The sequence below is a fragment of the Onychomys torridus genome, chromosome 7 (assembly GCF_903995425.1).
Source record: "Onychomys torridus chromosome 7, mOncTor1.1, whole genome shotgun sequence".
Classification (NCBI taxonomy): Eukaryota; Metazoa; Chordata; class Mammalia; order Rodentia; family Cricetidae; genus Onychomys; species Onychomys torridus.
Genome location: NC_050449.1, coordinates 61,572,236 through 61,592,644, shown reverse-complemented (window position 1 = coordinate 61,592,644; position 20,409 = coordinate 61,572,236). Strand labels below are relative to the sequence as shown.

General features: G+C 42.3%; 1 protein-coding gene across 3 annotated transcripts in view; it reads right to left on the bottom strand.

The window, feature by feature from the left end:
* Vps13c (vacuolar protein sorting 13 homolog C) overlaps positions 1-20,409 on the bottom strand; it is a 160,202-nt gene that overhangs the window by 14,126 nt on the left and 125,667 nt on the right. For all 3 annotated transcript variants that reach the window (XM_036193188.1, XM_036193189.1, XM_036193190.1), the window contains 14 exons: positions 18,385-18,620; positions 14,340-14,481; positions 12,828-12,968; positions 11,853-11,934; positions 11,690-11,759; positions 10,911-11,022; positions 10,681-10,794; positions 9,300-9,439; positions 6,014-6,095; positions 4,398-4,511; positions 3,566-3,641; positions 3,045-3,208; positions 2,699-2,744; positions 436-559 (listed from right to left, as the gene is read on the bottom strand). In XM_036193188.1, the coding sequence (XP_036049081.1) occupies positions 436-559; positions 2,699-2,744; positions 3,045-3,208; positions 3,566-3,641; positions 4,398-4,511; positions 6,014-6,095; positions 9,300-9,439; positions 10,681-10,794; positions 10,911-11,022; positions 11,690-11,759; positions 11,853-11,934; positions 12,828-12,968; positions 14,340-14,481; positions 18,385-18,620 (1,643 nt within the window). The remainder of the gene's footprint in view (positions 1-435; positions 560-2,698; positions 2,745-3,044; positions 3,209-3,565; positions 3,642-4,397; positions 4,512-6,013; positions 6,096-9,299; positions 9,440-10,680; positions 10,795-10,910; positions 11,023-11,689; positions 11,760-11,852; positions 11,935-12,827; positions 12,969-14,339; positions 14,482-18,384; positions 18,621-20,409) is intronic.

Here is a 20,409-nt window from a genome sequence, read left to right as displayed (position 1 = left end):
AAGATGTGAGACTCTTTCAAAATCAGACAAATTTATGTTGGTCAAACTCACAAATAAAGGAGTAAAAACTGTAACTTGTAAATTACAAATTACTCATTCAAAGTGAAGAAGAAAATTATTAAAGCCTTGCCTGATGGACTCTAAGCCATCCCTTTTCTTACAGAAAGAAAATGTCAAGTTCTGAAAGGTCCTGGACACTCTGTATCCTTGCTATCAGTGCCTAGCATTAAGGGAAGCACATTTAAAGCTCTGAAAAAATGAAGACTGGGCCATAAGGCTTACGTTTTGTAGTCCTTTCCACGGCCCTTTGCCTTATAAAGCCCCCATGGCTTCCAATTAGATTCAAGAGCCTCAAGAACAGACTAAATTCCCAGCCCATTCATAAATACCCAGAAGCAACAGACACACCCCTCCACACCGTGTGGAGATGGTTACCTCTGAATGCCTTGGAAGGTGCTGCTAGCCATATCTATGATTCCACCAGTCGGACGAGCTACAACACCCACGAGTCCTTTTCCAATTCCTTTAAAGAAGCCAGCAGCGCCCTCCTTCTTGGCACCTTTGGGAAACCAAAGGCAATGAATACGCAATGATAGTTTAAGGTCAGCAAGTTTGAACTCAACAAAACCCCAAGCCAACTCAGAAGCCGCGAGTATTTATGTATCTGGGGGTGGAAGGAATCACATTTCATCTTAACATGATAACATGGCTTCTCTCCAAGCCTCCTAAAGCAGATTCCTGGGCCAAAGCCAACTCTGCTGCAGCAGTTGCTTATGCTAAGGGTGAGCAGCAAGTCCCAGAAGACCCTGAGGTCCGCACAGAACTGAGGCACTGATTCCGCTCAGTCAGCAACCATGCCTGAGAGGTCTAAGAACTTACCAGAAAGCACGCATTCCATCACAAGCATTAGGACATCCAAGCAGTATATTTAAAACAACTCACAATTATTGAAAACTCTGTTCGCACACTGTAAAATGTCCCATTATACAAATTAAGTGCTTTTGGTGTATTAAGAACTGCACATCATTACAATCAATTTTAGAAAACCCTTGTTGTCTCAGAAAAACACTGTGCCTACAGTTCATCACTTCCCACTTTCCCCACCTCCTCATCTGAACCTATCCAATTTGCCTCCTCTCTTCCCTGGTCCCCTTCAGACTTGGGCAATCACCTAGAAGACTTCCTGTGGAGCTGCTCCTCTGCACACTGCACCCAAGTAGCTTTCGCTGTACTGTCTGTAAGGACTGGGCTATTTTTTGCTTAGCATCATGTTTTCTAAATTCATCTATATTGCGGCATGTATTAATTACTTCTTTGTTTCTGTGTATGGCTGAATAATATTCCATGGAGCAGCTATGCCACAGTTTATTTAGTCATGCCTTGGTGATACAGTCTTTCCATGTTTTTGCTACAATGAAAGATGAAGCTATGAACATTCACATGTAAGATTTTATTTGAATGTCTGTTTTCAACGCTTTAGGGTTCCTGGCTGATTCGTGGTCCCTCCATGTGTGACTGTGGATGGACAGGCAGAATGTTCTCCTCTAAGTGACTACATTACTACATGCTCCTAACTGCAGCCCATCAAGACTCCCGCTTCCCCACACTCTCACTAACCTGACTTTAGGGATCCTGACAGATGTTACATGGGCTCTTGTTTTGATTTACAATCCACACTTCCCTGATGACTAATGAAATATACCGTTTGCACATCTTCCTTGAGGAAAAAGTCTATTCAGATCCTTTGCCCATTTTAAGTTGGGTTATCTTCTTATTGTTAGCTTGTGCAAGTTCTTTCTACAGTCAATATATCAATCTCTGATCAAATATAGTTCACAAAACTTTTATCCCATTTTGTGGATTTTTTCCCTTTTCTGATAATATTCTTTCAAGGCATATATATTTTTAATTTTGGCAAGCTGTCCTTTTTATTTCTTCATGGTACTCTTCAACACATAAAAATGTACACCTTGGTGAGTGCACCTTCTCGACCTTTCTTCTGTGACCCACACCCTGTGTCCTGTCTAGAAAGGCTCTGCCAACCACTGCACTAGCTGCTCGTCTGCTTCTCCGTCCTGTTTTGCTCTCACACTCCAGCATTTCAACCATTCTGGGTTTATTTTCACAGTGTCTATCAGGGATGGTTACTGTTCTCCACATGCACATGTGCCATCTGCTGAAGCCATTGCCAGATCATCTCAGCACCCATCTCAGGGACCTGCAAAAGCTCACTGACCTACACGTCTGCCTTCATGACAGCATCATGCCATGTAAGCTTACTGTGGCTTCATGCCGCAATGTTTAAAAGCAGAACACACAACACTGCTAGGACATGGGAGTCCTCCAACATTGCTTTTTTCACTTTTAACAAGACTTTAGTTATTTGGGATCTTTTGAATTACATTTAAACTTTAGATTTAGCTCTCCAATTTCTGAAAAGAAAGAAGGATTTTGATAGAATGCACTAAAAAGCAGGTGTTTTTATCACAGGATGAATATATACAACTAATCCACATCAACTGCTACTGAGGGCCTCAGAGAATCTAGTTGCTGTTGGCCTTGATGAGAACACCATTCAAATATATTAATGATCAGGACTATAATATAAAATTTAGTCGGTAATCCTCTCAAACACCAGGAAGCAACAGCATGCCCACACCCTTCACCTCTGCGCAGTAGGAAAGTGTTCTCTACTTACCTTCCACAGGCTTTGTTATTATTCCAGTCACCCCACCAACAACTCCCTGCAAGAGAAATCCATCATCAGTCCCCTAGCAAATGGAAGGTGCTTAACACTACACCAACCACTAGAGGTCTCCATAGACACACTACATTTGTTTTCCTGGGTTTTGTTTTGTTTTTTTAAGATTTGAGGACTTCCTGACAGTGAACAACACACACACATAAAAACGATCACTTTGATTTTGCAAATATTAAATCATAGGAAATTCATATCAGAAAGGCCCATAAAGCAGATGGTGGCATTAATTTAACAGCTTCAGTGCGTCTGGGGTGGATTCCGGAAGACTCAACAGGAGACTCACACGCAGTAAACCCTTCCCTCCTCTGGCCAGACTGTCTCCAAAATCTTTAGGCTGTCGACCCATCTCCTCTCTTCTTTTCTGCTGATACTCTTTGTCCATTGTAATTGCTGCCAGGCCTTTCCCAACAGAACCTGTGATTCGAGATACGACTCCCGCAGCACCACCTACAGAGTGCACACAGAGAAGTCAGTGAGTCATGGCCAGGGCAGCAGCATCCACCAGCTTTAAACAGGGACCTGCAGATCTCTCTACCAAGCTCTCATATGCAAATGGAAAATTACTATGACTGTTTGCTATCAAGTGGACTAACACCATTTTTAAAGCACAATCACCCAATTTATGAACATTAAGAGTCCAGGAGGCCACCACTGTCATGCCTCAGTTGAAATAAAGGAAATGTGCTTTAAGAGAGATTAATAGAAAGGTGAACTCTCTCTTATTACATATAACCACTTGCTTTCCATAGACAATGTACTTTGGAGTAATAATGACGTACACATAAACACATAGGTCATACTCACCTACTGTGTGTCCAAAGAGACTTCTCACCCCAATCACTAATCCTTCAGCAAATTCTTCAGGACCTTGAACAGCACCCTGATCCAAAAAAAGGTTGAGTATTAAACTTCAGTAAGTGTGAGACTTTTAACCTAGCATTACAGAGATTCCAGGAAGACCAAGAATGTATAAAAATCCATAAGGACTGAAATGAAACCATTTTTACTCCACCTCTTAAATACTGATAGATTTACACTGACTGTGGTTAAAAATAATTTCAACCCACAAAATCTCAGCAGATTCAACAAGATGAACATTGCACAGGTGGGAACCACTGGCTTTGACCACAACATGAAGCTGGCTTCCCAGGGCAAATGTCCACTGGAGTGAGAAGACAGCTGTGCTCATAGGATGGGTCCACAGTGCGGGGCTCTCTTCCCTCCCTCATTCTCTCCACATGGTCCTTCTAAAACTCCATGACTTTGGCCTTCTGGACTCTTGAAACAAAGTGGATACGTGGGATGAGAGCCCCAACGTGGACAGCTGGTTCCTAAGACTTCACTCTGTCCTTTCCACAGCAGCAGAAGCTGTCTGTACTCTACCAAGCTCTCAGACACTTGCACTGGATACCCGAACCTCAGGCACTCTTCATGGCCTGGATAAACATTAGATGTGTTCATCTGAATGTAAACGATCTTTCAATGTCACCAAAAGTACTTTCGACAAAAACCAAAAACTTTTTTAAAGTTATTTGAACATTATTCCACTGACATATAGAGTTAAAATACAAACACTTGTCACTGGACAGCAGGACATCTGCTTTTGTATACAGGTAGATAAACAACAAGCCAGTACCTGGAAGGGCTCATAGAACAGTGCTTCAACTCCTTCTGTCAGGCCCCTAATTAGTCCAAACGGGTTTCCAAGCACATCCAAGCCCAATACAAGCACATACATCTGCTTCAGGAACTACAGAAGAAAAGACAGTCAGCTAAGTCCTTCCCAGATGCTGAAGAAACGTTAGGAAGCAACAGGAGGAGGGGACGACAGGAAAAACAGAGATAAAGGACAGTGTGCACAATAACCACCAGCGCCTCTACAACCTGATACCCCATCGCGTGTGCCTTATATCAAACTGCTAGGAGTTTGAGACATTTGCCATTTAGCAGTCATATGAATTGTTAATCCTGGCTTTCCCAGCTGCAAAATGGAAGATTACACTGACCTTGCATGGAAGATCATGCACAGTAAAGGAATATAAAATTCAATGGCTGCTGGCTGTCTTTATTGTTTTGTTACTATTAAATTATATAGGCAACCATTAATAATTAAGGCAAAATAAGGAAAATGTATACTTGTCTGAACCTATTGTCCACGTGCATCACAAGAAGAGTGATCTTCCAGCAGAGGATGGAAAGATGAATGCACCCCTGCAGTTCTGTGCAGCAATTGTACCGGAGTGGCCTGTAATGCTGCCCCCTCCTTTGCCTACATACCCAACTCACACAGTACCTGATACACAGGAGGAAGCTGGCTGAGAAGCCCTCTTACAAACCCCTAGCCTGCATTTTACATTTCCTGAAGTGGTAAAGGTATCATTGAAAAAGGAAAGGGGCCCTGGAAGAAAACATTTTAAAGTGTGTAATGGAAAGGCAAGCTAGCAAAACAGAACTAGCTGTGGGCACAAGACCTGCACAACAACAAGCCAGCCAAAACCCAACAGGGATAGGAGTGGCCCATGAAGTCCCACCCATCACTGAGAAACTTTGGCAACTGACGGCTGCAGGGAGAGGGAAGGGAGTCATTTTTCATCAGAAATTTGGCCACTGAGATGCTACCCGTACTCCAGTAGATGGTCCCACACCCATGCACACTGGCAGCACTAAGTGAATTCAATGGGGAGGGAGGGAGGGAGGGAGGGGGGGAAGTGGGTAAGGAGGAATTGGAAGGGAGGAAATGAGGGAGTGGATTTAATCAAAACATTATATGCATGTATGAAATGTTCAAGAGGAAAAATTAGAATTACTAAGAATATCTGATATCCCATCTTGATATGGACATCTAGGCTACACTGAAAGAAATCAGTTCATTGTAAGATCCACATAAAATGATGTTTGAGCCTTTATATCGTAATGAAATAAACGCAAGTTAATCTAGAGTAAAACTCACTTTTAAAAAAGAACTGAATCAGACACTTAAGACAACCACTAAGCAATGCTGAGTATGATGGCACACGCCTGTAAACCCAGGTCTGGGGAGAGTGAGAAAGGAAGGCTGGGAAGTCAAGGACAGCCTCAGCTGTAATGCTGAAGGCCAGCTGGACTGCACGAGAGCCTGTCCCAAATAGCCAACATCAACAGAGAACGCCACAGAGTGGTAAGACCGAAGTCAACCACGACATTCCCACACACGCCTCTCTCGTCCACCCACTTTATGAAGTGTGTTCACAGGCTACTGTAGCAGGAAGTTACCTGTTCACTGTAGTGTCTAACAACACTCCACATGAGCTGATCTCTCTTGTAAAACTGATAGCGGATCTCATAATAAGCAAGTCTGAGGGAGACAAGGGAGAGTTAAGGCTACTACAACAATATCCTGAGTAGAAGGAAACTTTTAGTGGCAGCTAATTCCAGTAACATTTAATTTATGGTTGGTATCTTAATATTATGGTAACAAAATTGTTACAAAAACAGTAATTCTCATGTAAGAATTTATATAAGGAAATTAATTAATTAACTAATTAATAATAAATAAATAGGAAAACAGTTTTAAAAAGTCAACCACAGGGCTGGAGATGTAGCACAGTGTTAAGAGTGTTTGTGTAGCATGTGTGAGGCCCTGGTTTTATCCGCAGCAGGGAGTGCATGTGAGCACACACGCGCACATACACACACATAAAACCTTTAAATAATGATAAAATGATAAAATGACATCTCCATTTTTAAGCTTTTTCTTATTGCTTCCTACTTTGGGTTCTTTCTTTCCTTTTCCATGCAGCCAAAAACATTCTGTATGTCACTTTTAAACTCGACATTATGAATTGTGTATTTATATTGCTAAAGTATGCATTTTATAATTTTTTTCAAAATTTCCACAAGCTTTTGACTGAGTGTGTAGCATCCATCACACAGTGGAGTCACAGAGAACAATCCTGTTTTCAGATACACCCAAGGTTGTTATAATAAAGGGTGTTGGCAGGTACACTGTGGGGATATCTCTTGGGTTGCAATTCAGTTCATTTTATAACTGAATCTCACCACAAACAAACACACACCCAAAAACTACTGAGTGGTCGACAACAAAAACCCTGAAGGCATCTATGTGTGTATCTACATATGTGCATATATGATATGTATGTATGTATGTATGTATGTATATACATATAAGTTTCCATTCATATAATCAGAATTTTTAAAAGTACCCATTTCTTTTCTTTTCTTTTCTTTTGGTTTTTGGAGCCAAGGATTCTCTGTGTAGTTTTGGTGCCTGTTCTGGATCTCACGCTGTAGACCAGGCTGGCCTGGAACTCACTGAGATCCTCCTGGCTCTGCCTCCTAAGTGCTGGAATTAAAGGTGTGTGCCACCGTCGCCCAGCAAAAGTACCCATTTTTTAAATTCAGCCCTCTCTAGTATTAATTATTCATGTTCTGAACTCTTCATTTGTATGTATTTCTGATAATGATGGTGGCCATCTCTAAGACCTGCCTGCCATTCTCTTTTCTTTCTGTGATGCCTCCACACAGTCTGGCTGCTCTGTGTCTAACCCTGGGACTAGAACCATCTCTGTGCCCCATCTACCATCCTACTCCACAGCTTGGTTTTGAGAAAAGTGTCCAGGGTTGTTGTTTTCTTTTCAGCCATGGAGATTAAACTCAGAGACTTGACTTCCAACACACACACACACACACACACATGCTCTCTCTCTCTCTCTCTCTCTCTCTCTCTCTCTCTCTCTCTCTCTCACACACACACACACACACACACACACACACACACTCACACATGTACACATGTATGTGCTCTATCACTGAGCTAAATCTTCAGCTCAAGTTCTTAACTTTTACATAATCAAACCTATCTTGTATTTTCCGCTGGGATTTTCTCACTGCTTAAAAAAAAAAAAAAAAAAAAAGGACAACTCTACTCAGATTTGATAACTTCTTTTCTTAGTGTGCATGAGTGTGTGAATGCTTGGGGGATGCTCCCATGAGTCTGGGTACACGTGCAAGTATGTGCACAAGCATGTGGAGCCAGAAGTCACCCTTGCATGGAATCTCCAGGTGTTGTCTGCCATTTGGGGAGGGTACAGGCTCTCACACTGGTCTGGAAATGACCAAGCAGACTAGACTGGCTGCACACTGGGACCCAGGGACTGTCCTGCCTCCACCTCCCCAGCACTGGGACACAAGAGCACACCACCACCCCTGGATTTTGTGTGGGTTCTGGGGACCAAGCTCAGGCCTCAAACACTTCACCAGCTGAGCTTTCTCCCCAGCCCTTAACTTTTCAAGTCTTTCAGTTTGAGTCTTCCATTTTTTCTCCTTGTTTTCTCTGAAACTTAGCATACAAGTGAGATGGAAATAAACTAAAAGGGCTTTTTCTCTCAGGTAACCACTTATTCCAATACCACTGTGGACTATTCCATTCAGCAGACAGCTATGGAGCGCAGATGGAACTGGCATGCACACACAACCTCCTCCTGAGAGCAACGAGGGGTTTTCATTACACTCTGCTACATATCACACTGCAATCTCACCCACCGCCACGTTTCCAAATGGAAATTCCCAGGAGTCCACAAGGATGACCCCATCTAAGACTCCCAGCAATGATGGAGAGGGTGCCTATGCTGGCTTTCCTCTGTAGTCAGATTGGTGACTATCCTAGTTGTCATCATAGAACCTACATCAAATATCTGGAGTTCAGTTGAAGGAAGGGAGGAGGGATCATATGAGCAGGGTGGAGGGATCAAGATCATGATGGGGAAAACCACAGAGACAGCTGACCCAAGCTAGTGGGAGCTCACGGACTCTGGACTGACAGCTGGGGACGCTATATGGGACCAAACTAGGCCCTCTGAATGTGGGTAACAGTTGTGTGGTTTAATCTGATTGTGGGGTCCCTGGCAGTGGAACCAGGTGCATGAACTGGCTTTTTGGAGCCCATTCCCTATGGAAGGATGCCTTGCTCAGCCTGGATACAGGGGAAAGGGGCTGGGTCCTACCTCAACTTGATATGCCAGACTTTGTTGACTCCCCACTGAGGAGTGGATGGGGAGTGGGATGGGAGGCAGGTAGGTGGGAAGAAGGGGAGGGAACTGAGGTTGGTATGTAAAATGAAGAGAAAATTTAATTTAAAAAAATAGAACTCAGTAGTAAAACACAGTCAATTCATAATATACACTTCAGAGTAATTTAGGTTTTTTTTTTTTTTTTTTTTTTTGCGCTTTTTCTTTTTTTGAGCGGAGGATCGAAACTGGGGCCTTGCGCTTGCTAGGCAAGTGCTCTATCACTGAGCTAAATCCCCAACCCTAGTTTTTGTTTTTGTTTTTGTTTTTGTTTTTTTAAATATTCGCAAATAACCAAAGTTGTAACTTGTTGTCCTAGAGCCTGGAGTGTAACTAGACACAGACCAGACTCTTCAAGTCATAAGCACGAAGACTCATCCATTCTCTAATCTAACACTGCACTACTGGAATCAATATCCCAAAGCACCTCGGGTATGGGTGGTTCCCAACACACACTTTGACAAGGGTCTTACTTGAATATGAGGTCATCCACGTCAGTCAGAGTGGCACCTATGCTTTTCAACAGCAGGTTCACAGAATGAATTGCAATCATTTCCTGTTTCTCTTTGTCTGATTCCTCACCTCCGGAACCCAAAGACAGACTCAAATGCAACTGAAAGGAAAATGTCATTCAATACATGAAAACCCACACAAAGCTGTGCAGACACAGGGACTAGATCTTTCAGCACCACCAAAGGTGCCCCCCCCTGGGCGGGTGTCTCCTACATCCTATTACATACAGCCCAACAGACACAGCGCAAGTATATTTGATTCCTGCTGATCTTTCCATAAAATACCAATTAGTCTGATCTAACATTAAAGTTCCATTCCTATGGTGAATAAACGTCTCTGTATCTGGATGGAGAAGACCAGAACCCTTTGCAAAATGGAATCAGTGTCTAAGAGTAAAACATGCCAACTGGTACACAAGCAATCCACCAGGCAAAACAATGGCTAAGCATCCATTTCTCTCTAATTAAGGCAAATAATTTATGATGGTAATCAACGATTACAACATTAATCCCAATAATAATTGATCTTCACTTGTTGGTTAGAATGAAACTATATACAATCTATTACATAAAGTGATTTTAAGCTTAAAACTCTGGAAATGCCTGATATCTCCAAACTAACGTAACAATTTAGAATACCAACTCTGTTTTATACACCCTGTTGGCCTAACACAGTGGTGAATATAATCTAATCTATGGAGCTGTGGACAGTTCCTGAGAATGCAAAGGAGCATCAATACTGTAAAGCATTACTTAATTGTAAATCTGGACCATTACACAGGTTCAGCGCGTAACAGTTGACTGCACTTGTGAATTTACTAAGAAGCCGTCTTCGCTTGTACAAACTGTGAAGGACACTGAGAGGGAGAGAGGAGATGGGTTCATAAGGCACAGCCAGGGAAGTGAAAGGTATTCAATTTTCCACTCCCTTAGGCACAATCACACTTGGGAAGGAGCAAACGCACCAGTCAACAGATAATACCTACTTCAGCGTTTCCACATGCCAGCGAGAGCACCGACCACAGCTCTGTTTAGACAGTGGTAGCTGCTACAAAATGCAGCCAAAACATTAAACACTGGTGAGCACTCTACGCTTAATTAAGAAACGCCACTGTCAGCTTCCTCCCTGAGTACAGGGGTTATTAATCCAACTCCAGAAAACACGCTCCAGTGGCACCTCTGTGGGAATTACTGCTGTACATATGTCCCAGAGGACTGTCTTAATTGTCACCATTAGTCAAATGAAACCCCATCAAATACCTGATGTAACAAATGAAGCTACACCAGTATACAGACCCTTCGGAAGTTCTGAGACAATCACACCCATTGTCCAATAACGAACCTTAACAGGAGATATATGGAAATGTTCGAAGAAACTCAGGATCGACATATCAGTCATGGAAGACTCCATTAACTCTGTGTTGAGAGCATCGATATCTTGTTGGATTAACTTTGTCTGAAAAAAATTTTCAAATAGTTAATTTTTTTCTCACTTATAAGGATTATCCCAAAGGTGGCTAATTTAATTTTTTATTTTATTTTAAGTTTGGCTCAAGAAATAAAAATTGTTACCCGTTTTCTTTCAGCTTCAGGGGCAGTTGTTGGGGTAAACAGGGCAATAACAGCTCCAAGGAAACCCTGATCAACTTTTAAGGCCATTTCCTGGATGAGAACCATAAAATACCTGTGGGGAAATATGTATAATATTTTAAGCTAGGAGTAGTAATGTATATGTTTGAGCTCAGCACTCAGAAGGCAAGGGCAGATGGATCTCTGTGAGTCTGAGGACAACCAGGGATACACAGTAAAACCCTGTCTCCAAAAAACATTCTAAACATGGTCATAACTGATGTTCTTTTCACCTAAAAGCTACAGTAAGTTCTTACTTCTTTGTGTCTTAACATTATGCTAATAAGATCAAAGTCTCTGAGGCTGAGAGTTATTAGTCTAGGGAAGCCACCACTGAAGAAATACTGCTGTATTAGCACTTCCACCAAAAGTCCCACGTGGCGCCCACATTTATCATGTCACAGGAGAGATGATAAATGAGACGACACGGCACATCATCTGAGCCTTAAAGTTCAAGGCACCTGCTCTAAAGAACACAGCTCAGATCTGTCCTTCACTACTTCATATTCTAACTCAAATTAGAGATGGAAATATGTGCAGACTACTTTAAAATATGTTAAGTATTAAAAAAAAATCACCAGCCCCCCCAATATTCACCAGCCCCCAATATATTCATTGGGAAAAGAATTTCTGTACAGACAACAACAGAAGGACAACAAAATGTATTTTCAAAATTGATGCTTGTTTGGATTCCTGGATGAGAACAGTAGAACTCGACTCACTTGAACTGTAAGACTTGACTGTACTCATTGAATCTTGTGATGACACTCACATCGATGAAAGGTTTGGGCTCTAAAAGAAACACAGCAGAAAGGAAGCGAGTCAACCTATCCACTAGTCACACTGGAAAGGGTGTCGGTAGTTCTCTCTCTCTTCTTTTTTTACCTGAATCTAAAGCAATGGATTTGGGAGGAGCCACGGGATGGAATACCACTGGGAACATGGTGCCTGGTAACTGATTGTCAACCTGGAGGCACAAAGCATTGGATCAGGTTAGGGCAAGTCAGACATAAACATGCAGCTCCAGAGACCGTAATTAAGCATCTGCACACACAGGAGGTGCCATTAGCAGCTTCGCTACATGTAAAACCTTATGTGTCCCTGTGAGGCCATGCCTTCATTGAAGAGAATAAATGAAAGTCTCAGCTGCATTGACCTTGTGCGGCACACTGACACAGCAAGGCAGGTGTCTGTTCTTTGGGATGTGAAATTTTGACTCCATGGGCTCAAATAAAATGTAAGTAGGATGTGAATATAAAATTAGAGAAAGTGGAAAGAGAAAAGGCAACCTAAATCAAACCTGGGAGAGGGAGAGGGCACTAAAGGGAGGGTGGGGGAGAAGAGGAGAGGGAAGATGGAAAAGGAAGGACTGGTAAGAAATCACCCCCAAACACGGCTCACTAAAGCTCTGCTCTTTGCCATGAAGCACCCATTACTTAGGGTTCTCATGACAAACAGGAAGGAATGTTTAAGAAGAACATAATGGTGTAAGAAAACCCTTGGCAGGCCAATGGTCAGACTGACTGTCTCAATAGCACACAGTGCTTTGGACTGGGATGGTGAGCAGCTGAGTCCACAGGGTGTGTGAGAGTAGGGGAAAAATACACACACACACACACACACACACACACACACACACACACACACAGTAATAATAAATAAAATACCAATTTCCTTTTATAACTTTACTGCTGAGGACTGGCCCAGGGACCTCATGCACACTACACCTACTCTTTTCAAGCTGCACCCCAGAAGATAATAATTTAACACAAACCACAGCTTTCTAAGAGTAAATTAAGTCTCATTTCCATATCTGCCTAAGTGGTCAGAGATCTATTTAGCTGAGAGTGACAAGGTTACCTGGAGCCAGTATAACTGGGCCCTTAAGCTTCTCTGGTGAGGAGATTGCTTAAATTCAACCTGAATCCCTGCTAAGAAGTCCCGTTTAATAGGGCACCGGATAGGAAGTCGCATTTCCATCGGAACTTTGTCAAAATTGACCTGTAAGAAACAAAAGCGCTTTTGTGATGAGCTGGTGTCACCCAGCAGCTACTTAAGGGCATTTCAAACACAAATTCACTCCCGGCATTGCTGCGTGAGCAGGACACAGTCACCTCTCTGTCCCACAAAGGGATCTTGCTTTATTCTGCTTCCTTTGAGGTCAGGTCTCACTCTGTAGCCTAGGCTGTCCTCAAACTCACAGCAACCCTCCTGTCTCAGCCTCCCAAGTTCTGACATTACATACATAAACCACCACACCCAACAAGAAGAGCTCTTCAGGTCACCTGCAGCCACGGCCTCTGGAGCAGAAGCATTGCTTTTCTAATACTTACTAGAAAAGTAGGAATTCTGAATGCTTGAAATGATAGAAACTGTACTTAAAATGTTTCATAGAAAAAAAAATCAACAGTAACAGCGAATTCCAGGCTATTCTTTTTTATAGGTCTAATTTTTTTTTTATGGTATGGATGAGAGTTGCCTGCATGTGTTATATGTGCCACATGCATGAGATGCCTGTGGAGGCCAGAAGATGGCATCAAATCCCCTGGTACTGGAGTTAATGGAGGTTGTCAGCTGCCGCTGGATGATGGAAATTGAACCTCAGTCCTCCACAAGAGCAGCTAGTGATCTTAACTGCTGGGCCATCTCTCCATCTCAATTCCAGGGAGTCCTTAGGCAAAACAGTTTAATAACGAAGCTGAGCTTGTTTTTGTCTAACCTAATGGCACACACAAACACTGATGGGTGTAGGAAGAGCACATGACTGAGGGCTTGTGTGAATTATGCCCTAAGGTGGCAAAGACAAGAACAGCCAAAACTCAGGCCTGCAGCAAAACAGTCTAGAAATACAGGGGAGCTTCTGGAGACACTGTGCAGCAAAGAGGACTTCATGTTTTTGCTCTGTGTGACCCATGAAGAGCACACCTTTATTTGTGAGTGCTAACCCACATCCAACAATCATTCCCACTGATGAAATAATACATCAAAGTTTATGTACATTTTCATCAATGAAATACACAATATCCCAAACTGTATTCGTCAAAGTGAAGGTGTTACTCAAAATGTGAGAAACTCTGTCTACAGTCATAGTAACTCCATAATCTTCCTGAAAAGAAGTTCCACGGAAATGATCAGCAAGTAGAACACATCATAAATATAGAGAAGAAAGCCAGAGTTAAATGGTTTCATAACTCTGCTTTGATTAAGTATTGACAATCTTCCTAATAAATACAGGTTTATTCACTTTTAAGTCAGTTTCTATACACAGGGCATTATAAGTTTACCTACTCCTGGTACCATAACCTAGAACAAAGGACTTCCAAAACTGTAACATCACAAACCATAAAGCCATAAAACAACACTTCGGTATACCTCAAAATTGCTGTCTAGCTTAATCCAGCCACGGTCTTGTGATGTAAGATGCTTCTGATAGGACTGTTCCAGGGACATTATCTGCTTCTGACTAAACGGTTTCCATTTCTGTTTTGGCTTCATCTCCCAAACAACACCTGAACTAAAATAATTCACAAATGAAATTAAATTACAAGTATATATTTTCATAGGATTGTTGCTGAATTTTGTATTTATCTGGCTATCAATTTCCTATGAAAACCACATTGATACAAGAGATGATTTAAACACAAGAGATTCTTTGAAAACAGTGAATTTCCCTGCCTGAAAAAATGCACAAAGAATAAGGTAAGGGGAAAAGATTTTCCATGGCAACACAGTGGCATCAATCAAGAAACTGTTTCTGTTTATTTTTTACAGGGTCACAAAGATTGTATGTTGACAATGTCAAGGGAAGAAAAAAAACTCCCATAAAATTGTTAACTGAAGGAATTTAAAATATAAAAATAACTAAACACAATTTTTTATTTTTGTTTTATTTAGCTCAGTGGTAGAGCGATTGCCTAGCGCTCTACCACTGAGCTAAATCCCCAAAGGCTAGGTTCACAACTAAACACAATTTTTCAGAAACATAAATCCACAATATTCTTCTGGAGATGTCAACATTTTACACAATTACTGTTCTTTATTACCCAAATCAAGTGCAAATGATCAACTATTCAAGTGGATTTTTAAAAATAAAGATAAATATGTGACTGTGTGTGTGTGCTCCTGTCTGCAGTGCCTACAGAGGACAGAAGAAGGCACCAGACCTCTAGAGCAGGTGTTAGAGGGTTTTGTGAGTCACCCAACATGGGTGCTGGGAATCTACTTTGAGTTCTTTACATGAGTAATAAGTACTCTTAATCTCTAATCCATCTCTCCAGCCCTATATTCATGCTGATTTATAACATGCATCTTACCAACCATTTCACAGTTACTTCCAAGTACTGACATCAATCTATGAGAACATTATAACTATTTTATTTTTTATTTATTACCTGGCAGCAATTTATAAAATTCTTGTGCTGATACTTGCCTTTTAGCCTATCAGTACATTGCAGATAATCGTTTGCAATGACAGAGTACAAGGAAGTTCCTCAATTGGACAGGTGGATCTTGAAATGTAAACATTTCCTTTGCATATATGAAAAATGTCTCTGCAACTAAAGGCTCATGATATAAAATATGTCCTCTCCAAACACACAGGGATTGGAGACCTTTTACCTTAAGACAGTACAGGAGAGGCACACCAACAGACTGACCTGGCTGTCTTACAAATGAGTTAATGACAACATAAATTTTGCATAGAAGCCCTATTTGGCTTTCTAATCGTCAATTAAAGTTCATATGGAAACAGTCAATTCCTGAGCAAAAGATGGTTTCCTGTTCCAGTGAGAGAGCAAGAGCAGTACCGGAGGGTAACTCGGTCCCTTCAGAAAGATTTTACTCTTGACCCAGAATTTAGCGTTCAGTGAGGGGCTTCCACTGCTAAGTCCTTCAACTGCTGTGTGGTAAGACATAGGACAGTGAACCTTTACTGTCACCAAAACCTTACCGAAGTGATGGTGGCTAAACCCAGGAGGCTGAGTTTGACAACATACAACAGACTCAAGTATTTCCCACAGATCTGCTGACACACACTATGAAGAACAGAAGGCATGAAGTGCTTCACATTTCAAAGTTTTATGAACTTGCCCAACTAAGATTCTGTTCCCAGTTGTAATGCATTTCAGACTTCAGCTCCGTCAAGCAGAATTCATCTTTCTCCTCTTTGAAAATATTCTGAGCTACCTACACTTAAAAGCTGATCAGTCATTTTAGGCTCTGCAATGACTTCCCAGAGGCACAGTGGCTGAGTGCAAAGGAGCATTGGCTGACTCTTGGAAGCCAGGGAGCCATGGGCGCCACTGGCCTTCGGTTGCTGACTAGTGTTCTGAATGTCCCCAACTCCTTAGACAACTGTCCTCACCAAATGCTCATGGCCGTAAGTAAATTATCACCTCTGCATATATCTCTTTAGCTGCTGCAATCAGACGGACTCAACCAGCCTGTGACTGACTACAAAAGCATTCCTTGCTACACTTGACAGGTGAGTTCCCCAGAAGCTGACTTTGGCTATGGCCTCATTCACGTTTGTCTTTGTGAAAACTTGTGCTGTGGTGAGATGTTCTATATTAAAAGTTTCCAACTTTTCCAGCCACTGTTCACCTGCAAGCATGCTTAGTTTGGAAGTATCAATGCACTCACTCCCTCTTCTTCAGGCACAGCTGTGATGGCAGTACACAATAAATTGATGCTTTGTCCAAGACGATGCTCACTTTGCCCTGCCCTAAGAGAGGGACATTCAAAGTCCATTCTTCTCATTTTCCTACGATGGGTATCCAGTACTAAGAATAAATAAATAAGCAATATAGCAAGCCAATGTTCACTGTGACTTGAATGCACAGAGCAACCGTGAAGAAGCAGCTATACATGTAAGACAATAAACAGGGTTGTGTTCCCAAAAGCTACTCATGAGCTGCACATTGTGAATTCATATAATTTCACTTCCTATAAAATATTATTTTCCCATCTTTTCAGTATTAAAAGCCTTGGTTGGAAATCAAAAGCTGTACATAGACAGGCAGTGAGTTAGATGTGGCTTATAATTTGTACTTTGCTGAGGTATATTAAAGAATATTGTTCTTAAAATAAATATGAATCTATAATATATTAATTTACTTAGCTGACTGATACTAGTAATTGATAATGTTACCTATGTGTTACATAAATTCAACAGCTCTTCCTGATAATAACCAAGAAACCTGGGAAAACTTCATCATGGATGAGGGGCATCTAAACGGACTGTTTCATTGTGGGAAACTATCCTCCAAATAAGTCCTTCACCAAATTCAGTGTGATTAGAGGAAACAAGTGTTTTCTTGGCAGAAAAAAAACTGGAGGAAGTAACTGGTTGCAAAAGTTCTAAATAACTAACCCAACAAGACTTAAGAGTGTAGAGCAGTCTGCTGCTCAGGCTGCAGTGCACTTGGCCTCTCCCCTCTGACATGCTTGCAGGCATCCTTTGGAGTGCAGTGAATCTCTAGCTAACACTTCCAGCTAGATTTCTCACGTGAGGAAATGAGTTTATAAGGCTCTGACACTTCACAGGACCATCTGTAGTTACTGGTGCCCACACACTCCCTTCCCCACACCCTCCAGGTTGGCTGTGGGGCATCAGAGAGCTTAGCTGCAGCTCATGTTAGGAAACCTGTCCCCTTCCTCAAGCTTTGTGACAAGGGACCCAGATTCTGCCACATGGACGCGACTCTACTCCAGAATCCCTAAAATGCTGTCTTTGATGCTGGGACCTGAACTCTCCTAGGAGTGTGCCGCCACCATGCTGTTGTCTATAAACTTTTAACCCTCAACAATCCATCTTAGTGTCCTTGCTCTCCACATCCCAGACCTTTCAAACACTTACCACAGTATATACTGCTTCCCTTAGGAACCTTATTTCTAACTTATTCGTAGTGGCCTAAAGCATGCTAATTTCCCCATATTCCACTGCACAAAATGAATTATTTCCACTGCAGATGCAGGTACTATTTTCACCTTTAAACAAGGTTTTTGTAAGTCATTTTTTAAAACAAAAAAGGAAGGGAGGAGGGAAGGAGAGGAAGGAGGGAGGGAGGAAGGGAGGAAAGAAGGGAGGGAAGAAGGGAAGAAGAAAGGGAAGGAGGGAAGGAGGGAAGGAGGGAAGGAAGGAAGGAAGGAAGGAAGGAAGGAAGGAAGGAAGGAAGGAAGGAAGGAAGGAAGGAAGGTAAGGGAAGGACTTTCTTCCTGGCCAAATGACATGGGTACTGTGCAGGCACAGAAGTATCTGAGTCCTCTGTGTCTCTAGGCCTCTCAGCTGACAGTCGAAGAATTACTTAGTAAATATGTCACATTGAGAACAAGGATCTGTTTATACTCTCACTAACTGGGTATTATGAACCCCAGGCCTTTTAAGGATTCGGGGCATCTTATCTCCCTTTGTGTATACCTGGTGATTCCAACATATGAGACTTCCTGCTTGTTTTCATTGTTAACCAGAGAGAGCCCAAGGCTGTGGAGAGACAAGGTGACTTCGTGATCAGCCTGTTCCATTTCTTCTGCCTGGAGCGCTTTGGAAACCAAAGCAACATCATCCGTGAAAAGAAGAACCCTCTGGCGCCCATCAAGGAAGGACACCCAGTGGATCTGGATGTTTGCATCATATGGAAACTGTCCACACTCATCCTGGAGAAAGACAGACTGAGTTAAACCTGAATGGGATTTTCATACTTAAAACTAAATATAGCAACAGGAAGGATTAGAAAAGTTTAAAAAGTATGACTCTAAGATAGAAAAATCCAGTCATCAAATTGACATAAAGCCATCATTTATATAAACATAATAATAACACTCAACAGGTCTGGGGATATGGCTCAGGATGAAGCAGGACTCTGCAAGCAAGATCTAAAGTTTTGAGCTCTAGAACCCATTTAAAAGCTAAGTGAGAAGAGTGGTCGCCTATAATCCCAGCACTTGGGAGGCAGAGGATTCTGGGGAAAGCTGGCTACTTAGACTAGTCACATTGAGAGACCCTATCTTGATAAAGTGGGAAAAGATTGAGGAGGACCCCAGAAATCAATTTCAGGGTTCTACATGCATAAGCACATGCACTCACACACTCATGCATGTGCCAACACCCATATGAACATATAGACACACATGCAAGAACACACATACACAAAACCCTCCACTTTTTCCTATCATCGGCAGAGCAACACCTTGGTTTGAGTTCCCAGCTAGTGCTGACAGGGCAGTGAGCAGGGCCCTGAGCACCCTTCACTGGCACCAGTGCTGTCCCCAAACTGGAGACGAGTTCCTGTAAGGAGGCCCCTGAGAGGTCATTGGAGGAAGTGTGGGGGACCCCTAAGTTGTAGTGAAAATCTCAGGATGTTTGAGATGCTAGATCCATGGGACATCTGTGAGAAAGGCTTCAGGAATGGAGGCAGTTGCCTCAGAGAGAAGGGCTGTGTCTGCTGTCAGCAGCAGAGCTGGCAGGACGGGGCTGCTCTGGGCCTCAGATGATTCCTCCACAAGCCTCACATGCTGAACATGGAAATGCAGGATTTCACCTTCTCTCCTCTGCTGGGTTCCCTCTTGTTTGGGTATGATCATTCCATGCTTTGCTCCCATCCCCTCCCTTTAGAAGAGGAATATCTCCTATATGTCATTGTATGTTACAAATATGTAACTTCGGGGGCTGGAGAGATGGCTCAGAAGTTAATAGCACTGACTGCTCTTCCAGAGGTCCTGAGTTCAATTCCCAGCAACCACATGGTGGCTCACAACCATCTGTAATGAGATCTGGCACCCTCTTCTGTATGTATAATAAATAAATAAACATTAAAAAAAAAAGAAATATGTAACTTGGTCGTGATTGTTGGGGGGCAGAGGGTGTCATGGTTAAGAGATAGCCCGAGTCTCAGAAGAGATTGTACTTACACTTCTGAACCGTGCTGGGGCTGTTAAAGACTGAATACAATGTACACTATTAAATGGTCATGGAGGCTTGCAAAAAGGATAGAAGGCTAGCATATAAAAGTAAATGGTTGGGTGTCAAGTCGACCAGGGGTGAGCCTGTGATTATTTACACTGATTGTCAACTTGATAGGATCTAGAATCACCTTGGAGACAAATCTCTGGACATACCTGTGAAGGCTTTTCTAAATAAAGCTAACAAATGTGGGTAGACACACCCCAGTGTGGACAGCACCCTCCCAGAACTTGTAGGTCCTAGACTGCATAAAAAGGAAAAACAAGCTGAGTACCCGCACTCACCTCTCTCTGCTCCCTCACTCCAGATGTCACGTGACCAGCTGCTTCACTGTGCCTGGCCTGATGGACTGTGTTCCCATGAACCAGAAAGGCCCAATCAAGCCCTTTCCTCATTAAACAGACCTCGCCAGCACTTTATCACACCGGTCAGAAAAACAACTAATACAAATGATTTGCAATGTAAAGCGCAAAGGTCATGTTC